This window comes from Mchenga conophoros, linkage group LG17 (genome assembly GCF_057382185.1).
Source record: "Mchenga conophoros isolate Kocher_MC1m ecotype Shallow Benthic linkage group LG17, M_conophoros_male_GT1.1, whole genome shotgun sequence".
Taxonomy (NCBI): Eukaryota; Metazoa; Chordata; class Actinopteri; order Cichliformes; family Cichlidae; genus Mchenga; species Mchenga conophoros.
The window spans coordinates 20293628-20306301 of NC_140542.1; the positions used below are offsets into that span (position 1 = coordinate 20293628).

The following is a 12674-nucleotide window of genomic DNA, read 5'->3' on the forward strand; positions in this document are numbered from 1 at the left end:
TGTAGATGGAAGATGGGCAGAATGCAGGCAGTAATCACAACCCTACAGAGACACAACACCTATTTAAAATGAACCAAATCTCCTTTGCACTTTTAATAATCAATATTTTTGCCCACTTGGTTTTCATTAACTTATTCTTTACTTCCATTAAAAAAAAATTAAACCAGTTCTAATTTTCAGTAATCTTTGTGTTCATCTCTTTTAGCTCCCTTTTGGGTCTCCACCACTTTCTGATAACTTACCTACTATACATAAACAAATCTCGTTCCCCAACATTTTCCTCAACTCTTTCACCCAGTTCTTCACCTGCAACGACAACAAAGCACTCAGGTCAAATAAACCCTTCATAAAACCAAGATACAAATAATGAAGTAATTATAATGCAGACAGGAACTGAAAGAGCAACATTATGATCATAATTAACATTCTGAGAAACAAAGGGTTTAACATCCAAAGACCCACAGACAGACTAAACTTTTTATTTGTAAGATGTTTCAATCTTAATGTTTACTCATCTTAAGACTGGAAATACTCTGACTGCACTTTTCAGTTCTGATTACTAAACTATAGCCGGGCAATTCAGAGTAGGTCCTAAAAGTTTAAATTAAATACCATTTCTTTAATGAACTTTTCAGCATTTGTCCATAACAAAACACTGATTGTTTTGGATCGACCTTTTTCAATCCAGAGGGTCAAGTGATCACCAGCAGCCATGTAAACTGTCTTTTACTTTTTGTAAATTATTTAAAAAGAAATTTTACTTCCTGGATGAACTGTAAAGCTTCTATATAGCTGCTCCAAGGTTGTGGATAAAAGGACACAAAACTGGTTATTTGTTTGTTACGAGTTTAGTTTCCACTGCTGTTTTGTCATTTCCATAATGACATGCTGTCGAAAGTCTGCTTTTACGATGTTGGATCATCAAACTTTCGTTTTCAAAAGTACCTTCTGAAAGGAGTCTTCATCTGTTATGTCGTACACTAGTATGGCTCCATTGGAGTCTCTGTAGTAGATGGGACCTAAGGCGTGGAAGCGCTCCTGACCCGCTGTGTCCTGCACAACCAGACAACGTTAACACCCAAAACCTTTATTCAGAAGATCAGGAGAATAAAAACTACTTTGAACGCAGCCTTACCCATATGGCGAGGTTTACTCTTTTTCCTGTGATGTTCAGCTTCTTTGTGAGGAAGGACGCCTGCATAGGAAGAGGACAACATGATTATTTTAATAATGTCACAAACTCAATTTGAATAAGATTCAACTGAGCAAAGTAATATTGAAAGGTAGCTCAACAACTAAAAAACACAAAATAAAAATTGGATAAAATGTTAAATAAGATACTACACAAAATAAAGCAGCAGAAAAAAAGCTCAATGAATTTCCATTAAACTAAATAAAATAAAGCATCTCACCAATTAAAAATACTAAAATATCAAAAACACAAGACAGTTTGTCATGTAAATGTAAATAAAAACAGAATGTAATGATTTGTAAATCCATGAATCTCGATTTACAATAAAAGAGAGAAACGTTTAAACTGAGAAAATGAAACATTTTAATAAAAAATATGAAATCATTTGGAATTTGATACCAGCAACATGTCTCAATAAAACTGGCATGTTGCCCACACTGCAGCATCCTCTCTTCTTTTAACTACAGTCTGTAAAACATCTGGGCTGCTGTTGTTGCTGCTTTGCCATATTTTTCAATTCGCGATGCTGATGCTGTTTTCAGCTGGTGTAAGGTCCTAATTGCAGGCAGGTCTGCTGAAATATGAAGGCCTTCCCTGCCTGGACGGGAGCAGATGCTCTGTTATCTGTGTGTACCTTTCAGCATTGATGCAGCTGAATGGTTCATTTTCTCATTTTAAACTTTTATACGTGTCCTGTTTTCTGTTGTGAATAAAACATGGGTTCATGACATTTTCAAATCATTGCATTCTGGGTTTTTTTCCATTTCTAATTTACATTTTACACTCTCACACTTTTTTTTGGACTGGAGATAGTAAAACATAAGCGCTAGAAAATAAAATAGAAACTAAACAGTAGAAAATATGCACAATAAACTGGTGGATGGTGAAAAAAAAAATAAAGTCTGAGATTATTTTAGCAGATAAATCCCCAAACATATTCTGAAACCGCTTCAGCTCTGTGCACGTGCCCTTTGACCAGAAGTTAAACCAATAATTTACGAGCATCTCTGCTAAAATCAGCCTTCTGCAACAACTTTTGTAACTTCTCACATTTTACCACAAAAACATCTGCAAGTTTTATGTTAACCTGTCAACTGATTTCTGTCGACAGTCTGCGCAGCAATAAACCAAAGACCAAAGTCCTGCCGAGCAGCAGGCTGTGGCTTTTCCCCTCCGTCCCAGTCACGTATGATTTATTGAAGCGTTCTCTGGGAAAGTCAAACCCGAGATTAAGATTTCAACATCAGCAGTAGAATTTACGTGACGGCTGGACGGAGCAGAGGGGAGAGATTTATGGTGGAGAGGTGAGAGGAAGGCTGAGAGTGGGGCTGTGACAGTATGTGATTAAGGTTGGAATTAGTGTGTAAATGTGACGTCGGTCAGCTGACTGCACTGCTCCACGAGTGCTCTGACCTCTGAGGTTTAAACCAAATCTACGGAGGCCCAAACGTGCCAAAAATGAAATCAGTAAGTGATTCTAATTCCCCCAACTGTTTACTTCAATTTTAAACCAGTTTTCCTTTTATGTGCTTTTTCTGTTTACTTCCAAAAACTGTCTGCTACATGACTGAAATGCTAAATCCAGAGTTGGATAATGATTCAGACAATTATCAGACCAGTTAGTTGAAAATGACCACAAGTTGAGCCAGTTTTATCATTTTAATATAAAGTACTGGTTCTGGGTAAACCTACAGCAGGTGAAACAAACAGCAGGAACTGGTTTAAACTCCCTAAACTCAGCGATGTCCATCAGCGGCACTGCTAATAAACATCTTTAAATCCTTCTGAACTGAGAGGATGACTGGAAAATGCATACACACAGACACTTTTCTTCACAGTCCCATGACAAATCATAACAGTTCGATAATGCAGAGCTCGTGCTGGCGAAAACAAACCATCAACAGCCTCTGGAAGTTTCTCCTAATCCTCTCATCTAAAGAACACTGAGATGCTTCGTTTGACACTCATGCTGTGCTCACACTTTAAGCTTCAGTGAGATGATCCTTCATCCACGGCCAGCAGACTCTGCAATCAGCTGGGATGCCCCTTTGTGAGTCACATGAGAGTGAGCGTAGACATGAGCCTTGCAAGTGTGATGCTGAGGTTCATTCACATGACCATGTGACTGCGACGCTGTCCACGGAAAACCTGGAGGGCTTGCTGATCCTCGTCCTCAACAAGGATCCTCCAAACAGCCGAGGCCACGAAGCAAACACAAAGACTGCATTTTTACTCTGCGGTGAACGGAGTTTGTGGCGAACCCACATCCTTCCCCAGCCTACATCCCCCACAATGCCTTTCAGCAACTCCACACATCCTCATTAAGCAGAGTTTAAGTAAGAGTCAGAGTAACATCTACAGTATAAAGTTCACAGAGGGAGAAAAAGAAAAGTATTAACTACTGCCTGCAAAGAGAGCCTAACGGGCTCAGCTGTGAGTGAAATGTTAGTACTGAGGTGGTCACTGTGTTCACCGCCTCCAGGTGAATAAAGTTCTGCTGGTCTGACGCCTCTCTCCATCTCTGCACTTTGCTATAAGTTGAGCACTAAGCATCAAACCCCAAGTGGGTGTGTGACATGATCTTTGCGTATCAGGTGATTCTTCCGCACGTATTTAAGGTTTTGTGAGCGAGCTAGTGAAATGTTATGTGTAGTTTTAACAATTGTACAGAAAGGTTTTTGACAGCAAAAAGCTTATCTGGTTTGTGAAGCTGAAATTAATAAATTGTGCGTAAATGATCAGTAATTATTCAGGTTTGGATGAACACATTTGTGAAATTGTTTTAGTTGAGGGCAGATTGCTCTGCATTTCTTTGGGGATTGAGCGCGAGTGCGTGCGTAAGTCCTCGAAAGTTACACAAATCGTTGCACACATTTATAAAACTTACGCCTATGCTTGTGGCTCACATTGTACAATATTGCAACACTTCGCTCTATGTAATTTCACTCTATATTTCGCAGTCGTGTTCATCTTTGGAGCAACATACTTAAGCAAGCAGGTTTTCTCAGCATAAACTGCATGAAGTCCAAACAGCACCGTGTCCTCACTGATGACACTCTGCAGTCCTGTGTGAATATTAAAGTGACTTCTTACAGCCCTGATATGGAGAAGCTCTGCAGTGATGTTCAGAAACAGAAATCACACTAAACAGTGAGAAAGGTATCATCTAATATGCTTTTATTTTGAAATAAATATCTATATATTGTGGACCCTGAGCTGGACGGTTGATTGCTGCCTGCGTCTTAATGAAAGGACACAAGATCACAGCGCAGTGAAATGAAGGCATAATTCCATACAAATAGTTTTCATGATTATTATTTATATTTGTAAGTTATTCAGCCACTGCTACGTGTTATTTATATGAAACTGGCCTATTTTTAATTGATTAATTTTCCACAAGGTGTGAACTCAAATAAATCTCCCAAATGTTTTATTTAAAAACACATCTGCACTTGGAAGTGTTGTTTTTTTTTTTCCTCTTGAAAAAAAAAGAGAAAGAAAAAGGTCCTATTATTCTAATTATCCACCCCCCCAACTTCAATTTGCAGTGGGGAAAGCTCAAAGTGACTCAAAGATGAAGGAAAGAGTGTCCACTCAGCAGCGTGGAGATAAAGGAGGTAAAGGTTTCTGCCTTTGCCTCACAGGGTCTCACCTTTGCTGCTTTTTCGCACTTGCCGGTCAGAGCACAACTACACACCAGGAAAACTCTCACCCATCCACCTCGATGTTCAATAAATCTATAATGTTCAAAGGTAAATTAATAAATAAAGTGTGGTGAATCCTTATCAATGGTCTAATCCTGACTCAAAGAGCTGGGACAGGTATCAGCAGACGGCGGCCAGAGGACTGCTTGTAAAACAGTAGCAGCCACACGGAAACCTGCAGGGTTTTCCTGCTGTTTCCTTTGAGCTTCTGCTCCTCGGTGAGATGTTGCTGGAAGCTGAGCAGCGCATTTACACCTGACAGCAGAGCAGACAGAAATCATTCCACAGGTGAGCGAAGCAGTCCCACATGCCCAGACACATCTGCACTGCAGGAGTCAGTTACACGCTGACGGTGAAAGAAAAGCAGCGAAGTTTCAGTTTCATTTGACTCTCAAATCATCATCGTATGCAACAAGAAATGAGGGAAAGAAATTGCGGTCTTCTGCTTCTGTTGGTTTGAAGTCCTTTAGAGGCAGAAACATTTTATCCCAGGTTTCCAAAAGCCTCAGATTCTAAATACACAGAAACTAATTAATTATTGTGGAAAGTCAAATCACAAGGATTTAGTGTTCAGAGTTTGCATATTGACAACATTTCATCTCATGAATCATGACACACCGGTCTCCCATATATAACCTGCTTTTACGTATTGGTATTGTATCAGCAAAACTGGGTCTGTATTTACTTGATATCAGATCAATACTGAAATTTGCAGTTTCACACAGCTGTATTGAGAATCCGAGACATCACGTGATCATACTGTATCATTGACTAAACTGGTCAATCACAAGGTCACCCGTACCCTAAATCAGTCCCATCTTATTGGTCCTTTTGGACTCTAATGTGGCCTTTATTTACTAAACGAATATCAAGTTGAATTCAGTAGAACGTTAATCTACAGACTGACATTATATAGTCATCAGAAACGTGTTTGCAGAGCTCAAAGAGGACGCTAGAGGAAGGACTGTTTTCTGATAGACTTCTACATAATCACCAGGAGGCTCCACCTGCTGGTCACTAGAAAGAATGCAGGTGAGAGGCACTTCAGCTTCAAGTCAAGTAAGCTTCCTCACACTCCCCCCCCCCCCCAAATCCTTCACCTGTACAAGCTTTCGTTTTTATAATCAAACAGATTGTGCAGGTCACCTTCACTTGTTTCACCCGTGTCTCTTCATCTCCTCACCTCTCTTCCCTCATGCTTCCTGTCTTTGCTACACCACTAAAAGCTTTAAAATGCTCTGTTGGGGGTTCCTGTGGGGCCACAGCTACTCTCTTTTGCCCCTGGCCTCCCTTGGAGATTAAAGCACCCGTGGTGAAAACAGTGAGTGAAGTCAGGTGTATCAGATGTATTTCTGGCTGTTTATGACCGTAAATCTCCCGGAAAAACACCTGACTTTCCCCTCCGTCATCGGATCCGGTTACAGCCACAACACCGCCGATATTTCGCAATAACTCCGCTCCCCCGGCAGGCCCGGGTCAGGAAACACAAGACTCCCCTCCACCTGCCACCTGCAACGCGATGACAAGCACGAGCCCGGCTCCTCCGCCCCTCTTACCTGTAGAGTTGTGATGTGTTTGTCGTTGAATTTGTTCTCGCAGTATCTGAGCACCAGCGACGTCTTCCCCACGCAGCCCTCCCCGAGCAGCACCACCTTGAACGAATAGGTCTTGCCGCTGTTCGCCGCCGCCATGGCTGGCAGTTAAAACTCGCACAAATCCTCCGCTTTTATCCGCAAAACGGGCGTTTTAAGGCTAGCGCTGCTAATGCTAACCCAGTCGGAAATGAAGTCCTGCGCAGCTCACATCAGCTTCCGACTTCAAAAAAGGAGCTAAAATCATGAGAGGGACAGCTCGACAGCACACACGGACCCGACTTCTACCGGAATCTACTCGCAGCTCGGAGGGAAGCGAGTCCAAACCCAGAGACAGATCGCGTTTCACCCTGTGGCCAAAGCCTGATTTTCACCCAACTAATGGCGTCTCTCTCAGCTAACAGTTAGCCGGCTAGCTCAACCAAAGATCGTGTCTGCTCGGAGGAGGACTCACTGAGCACCTTTGTTTTCGTCCTGTTGTCTGTAAAGACACAACGCAGGGAGAGCGATGGAAATACTACATTTAAGGAATCAAAAGAAAGATAGATACCAAAGTTTGAGGAAAATAGAACGTTCAACTTAAATGTCTTAAAATAGAAGACATTGAAACTTTGAAAATAGAAAAGCTTTAATCGAAAAAGTTAAAATTACAAATAACGATGACAAATGGATAAAAAAAACGTAAATGGAAAAATAAAAACAGTAGAATTAAAACTTCAGAGAATTTAACATGAGAGAAGCAGGTGGAAACTCATTTTAAAATGTCGCAGCAGGCTGCTGCCCCTTCCTAAGCCTGGTTGTTTTGGAGGTTTATTCCTGTTAAAAGGGAGTTTTTCTTTCCTGCTGTCGCCACTTCTCTGTGTTATTGTAAGCTCTTGATCTCATAGCATAACGCACCTCAAGATGACTGTTGTGATGTTGCACTTTTTAAAACAAAAAGTAGAAAGTCTAAATATCAGAGGAAAAATAAAAGTAAAATTGATATGAACATGAAAACGTGAAATGTAATGACAGAAATAAAGTCAAACATGACTGTGTTGTGTCAAAATAACCACAGAAAGAACTCAAAATTAAAAAAAAAACAAAAAAAAAAACAAAGGCTTGGATGGTATACAGGAAAATGATCCTAAAGGAGCAGCTGAAAGAAGAAGAATCATCTCTAGGAGTCTAAACGGTCTGATAATCCTCAAACATTCAGGGGGAAAAATTAATTAAAAATAAAAAATAATTAAAGACGCCAAAATAATTACATAAGATATCAAAACAGTAAGAGTATTCAATACGTGTGTGTGTTTTGTGGGGATGGCAAATGCTATCTTTTTTTTGTAAACTAAATTTACCTACAGGTACAAATAAAGTAGCCTTGAACCTTTAATGTTAAAAAAATACAGAAAAGGAAGAAGACGATGTAAAAATTACATAAAATATACATTTTTGATTTGTGAATAATTTTAACATTTTACTTCTTTATTTCATATGTTTTATTTCTGAACCTTTCTTGCCGTATTTGTCTCTGGATTTGTGAAATTCCTTCTTTGCTGGTCGATCGGCACTGCCTGGGCCTCTGAAGCAGCAGCAGAGTGAGAGCTCCTCGCTGCAGAGTCACATGATGAGCTCCGTCAGCGCTGTTGGCTCATCACAGACTGTAAAGCATATTTATGTTTAATATTTATATCCAGTCTGTGGTTCAACATGCAACTCCTGAGCTAAAAGGGAAAAAAGAGAGCTTTTTACAGAACAAGTCAAAAACATGAGACAAAAACTACAGAATTGTATTCAGTGTCTTAAAATTATGAGAATAATAAGTGTTTTAATGTTTTGCCTTTTTTAAATAAAAAATGAGATAAATTATTTAAAAAGTGATAATTTCACATAAAAAGCAATATAAATAGCTGAAATTTTTGCAAAGTAATTGTCAGTTTCTACTGCTCCAATCAAAGCTATAAAATAGTCTTTAAATATGACATGAAAACCATTATTGACGACTTGAAAATAAAAATGGTTAAAAAATGTAAAACAAAATTTGTGTGATTTGGTTAGTAATGAACTCAAACTAATTTTTAGATGGAAAAAGTCAACAGTTGTACTTAGTACAAATTATGAGATAAAAATGAAAATGTTGATCTGCTAAGTGAAATTATAAGAAAAATATTAAGCATTTTTGTCTTGGAAAAAACTCATGTTGAATAAAATCGACGAGAAAGTTCAAAGATCAAAGTCAGATAATAAGGTTACATGTTTATCTGTATATGAAATTAAAAAAAATCAAACATCTAATAACTCCAACATCCAGCATGCTTTGCTTCTTTTATTTTTCATATAAACCTCAGATGATGAAATATAAAGAGCTGTCATGTGGAGTTTTACAGCCCTGACACGAGCCTGGTTTTCCTGTTGGACGCCTTCAAGGACGCATGGAAACAAAAAAAACAACTTGTTTTTCCGTCTCTGACTGCAGTGAAGCTGCTTAGCCACTAGAGGGCAGAGTCCCATTGAAAACAGGAACAGATTCATGTTTAGGAGGGTGGAAGAAAAGAACAAAAGCTGCAAAACAACCTCAAGTACAAAGAAGCTTAAAAAGACCAGAGACAGGCCCAGAGTGACCACAGAGAGGAAACAAAGCATCAAACACAACAAACAAAAGAGGGATACATGCAAAATGACACAGAAAAAAACAAATGACCAAAAAAAGGTTTCAATAAAATATGGAAATAAAACAAAAAAAACCAAAAACTGAAACATCACACAAACAGAACAGACAAGACAAAAATATCAACAAAAACCTGAAAAACAAACACAAAAGAAGCACAAATGACAAAAAAAGAGATGCAGAATGTTCAGAAATATACTGAAAATGACAGCAAAGACACAAAGCGATGCTAAAGAGAAACAAAAAGCTGCAAAAAATATGCAAAGCAATTACAAAAAAAGAACTTGAAAGAAAAATGAATGCAGCCAAACCACAAGGAAACAGACAGAAAAGAGATACAACGTAGACACAAGGTGCAAAATTATCGAACATGTCATCACAGAAATAAAATAAACAACATAGAAACTGAAAGATTAACATAAGTTTGTATGTCAGGGAGTCTTTCTTTTAAACTAGGTGATTTATCACTGTGGTCCAGACAAAGTGAAGCAACCTGGTCACAAAATAAATAGTTTCCTTCATAAATATTTCATTTTTTTCTTGCAAATTTACATTTCTGAATTTTTCCCATGAGTTCTGTTTTTTTTTGTCATTTAACTAATCAGAAAGACAGAAATCTTTCCTGCTTTCACACAGGTTTCTTCATACTGTTGCATCATGTTGTGTGTGTGTGTGTGTGTGTGTGTGTGTGTGTGTGTGTGTGTGTGTGTGTGTGTGTGTGGTGACAACTATTATATGTCAGCTTTACCTCACCCCCACCCCTTTGTGTCTTATTTCCTTGAAACTTGCAGCAGGATCTCAGAACTGCTAACCATTAACATCAAATTAGTGTACAGGTTTACCTGACTTTGTGAGGACTTAAGTTGTTTTCAGGCCTTGTGGGGAGATGTGAGAGATCAGACTTTTCTGATTTCAGGGTTCATGGAAGGCTGAATTACCAGGAATCCCTAAAAGTCAGGCTAGCATTACTCTGCCTCGATATACTGAACAAGTATATCATCAGATTACTGACCAATTTGTTAGGTACACCTTGCTAGTGCTGGATTTGATTGTTTTTTTGCCTTCAGAGCTGCTTTAATTCTTCATGTTGGAAACATTTCTCAGAGATTTTGGTTCTTGTAAATGTGACAGCATCACACAGTTGCTGCAGATTTGTCAGCTCCACATCCATGAGTGAATCTCCCGTTCCAACTCCAATCTCAAAAGGTGCTCTGTTTGACTGAGATCTGCTGATGTGGAGGATATTTGAGTACAGTGAACTCATTGTTCAAGAAACCAGTTATAGATGATTTGACCTTCGTGCTATGGTGCGTTATTCTGCTAGAAGCAGCATCATTAGATGGACTGTTTTGGTCTTCAGGGGATGGAAACTAAAAGCAGCTTGACCTTTGACAGAAGGTAGGATGGATGCTTTCTTGCTTGCCCCAAATTCTAATCCTATGTCCTGAATGTCGCAGAAGAACTGGAGACTTACTAGACCAGACAACATTTTTCCATCTTCTAGTCTCCAGTTTTAGTCAACCTGTGAAAACTGTAGTCTCAGTTTCATGTTCTTAGCTGACAGAAGCACCACCTGGTGTGGCCTTCTGCTGCTGTAGCCTGCTTCAGTGGGTCGTTTTGACCATGTCTTTATGCCTAAAAGCTTTGAGCTGCTGTGATGTGATGGTAAATCATATATTTCTGTTTACAAGCAGCTGAAAAGGTCTACCTAATAATGTAGATGGTTGAGTATATATAAGAAGAATATAAACAAGAAATAAATCACAACATTCAACCAATTTATTACATGTGAAATTTATGTTTTTACTCAAAAAGCTGGATTGTTGATGCATTGACCACAAAGAGACACAAATCAAAGCAAACACCCTCCAATAAATATAAAATAAAAGAAAGAGACTAAGAAGATGAAAAATACACAAATTAGACAAATGAAAAGCAAAACAACCTGAAAAGAATCTGACAGCAAATCAGAAAGGAAATCAGTCTGTTATGGCTGAGTTTAATTACTTTAATTACAATGCTGTGACCTCACTGAGCCTCTCCATGCAGAAAAAAGGTTTTTTTCTAGCCCCTCGTGTTCTGGGTGAAGTGCCCCAAAAACCTCCAAATACAAAATACCTGAAACCCTCATTATGGTGTATTCCAGTATTCAAACATAATCTTTTCTAATCACAGCTGAACAGTTTTATTTATTTAAAAAAATCTCCTGTCCTGATGTGGGATTCAATAATTCACCAAAAGCTCCAAAACTACTATTTTCCATCCTTTAAAAGTCAAAAATCTTCCATTGGTGTATATGAATCAGTTGACAATCAGTTCATGAAATTTAACCGTGGCTCTTTATTATGAAGGGCCCAGAGATAATATATTCAAGTTTAAAGACCAACAGGTATGAAATCACTGGCTACAAGCTAATCGATACTCCAGAAAATAGTGTCACCATTCCCGGAAGATCCTTCAGACCTCTGTGCACAAATAGCAGGATGATATATATATTATTCAATGACTTAGACTAAATGAGCTCAGTATAAGGTGAATGCATACTAAACATACTAAACATTCCATTAAATGTTTACATTGTATTTATAGAATGAAATTAAATGGAAACTTTTACATGTGATTGAATTAGTTAAAGTCAAGCCATTTTTTAATGTTAAGTCTCTGTCTTTCCCAGAGGAGCATCAGTAGGAAATACAGATTCTCAGATGTGACTTTATTCACTTTTTTGTTTTTTCTTGTTGACTACAATTTCTTTTTTATAATAATGTTATCTGAAATCTTTAATATGTGATTAATCTTTAATCCTAAAACAGGACATGTCGTTATACTTTATTCACCTTATATCAAATTTGCACAACATTTGAATTCAGTTTTTATGTTTAATCTATTTAATCTTTACTCTCAGATCATTAAAAGCCACAGTTCAAAGAATACAAACTACCATATGCACATCTAAATAATAATTTAATGAGGTAATAATTATAACATATCAGATTTTATGATTTGTAATAACAGGGCTGCTACATGTTAACATGTACTGTCAGCTTTCTTTGGCTTCAAATACTAATATTTTTCCAGTTTTAGTGTGCACATGTTCATACAGCATTTTAAGTACTAAACTGCCATTTGGTGCTTTTCCTGTTACTAATACTCATACAGCTTATTTGCCAGCAGCTGTGTTACTTTCCGTCTGTATTGCGTTTATAATCGCTTCATATTATTCTAATACTGTACTTTTCTCTTCCTTGCTCTGCTGCCAGCACATTTATCCCTCTTTGTGATTGGTCAGGTGCTGCCAGCACCACCCCTTTCTTGTAGCTTGACTATTGAAACCTGGGCTGACTTACAGAGTTGACATGTGACCTCTGAGCCTGATTGCTGATATCAGGATAAGTGAAGGTAATGAAAGCTATGCTGGCTATGATGAGCTTGCTTTGTAGCACAGGGCTCTGGAATATGAATAACAAGATTACTTGCTGAGACTGTTTTGTGCAACCCAAATTTTTTGCAGACAGGTTAAAAAAATACTGTGATTA

The 12674-nt window shown here is 38.3% G+C and overlaps 1 protein-coding gene across 1 annotated transcript in view; it reads right to left on the reverse strand.

Annotated features, from left to right (window-relative positions):
* rab21 (RAB21, member RAS oncogene family) overlaps window positions 1-7106 on the reverse strand; it is a 16061-nt gene extending 8955 nt beyond the window's left edge. The window contains exons 1-4 of the mRNA XM_085251742.1: window positions 6453-7106; window positions 1136-1195; window positions 946-1053; window positions 243-306 (exon numbers count right to left, since the gene is read on the reverse strand). Coding sequence (XP_085107868.1) covers window positions 243-306; window positions 946-1053; window positions 1136-1195; window positions 6453-6587 — 367 coding nt within the window. The 5' untranslated portion in view covers window positions 6588-7106. The remainder of the gene's footprint in view (window positions 1-242; window positions 307-945; window positions 1054-1135; window positions 1196-6452) is intronic.
* Window positions 7107-12674: the final 5568 nt, after the last annotated feature.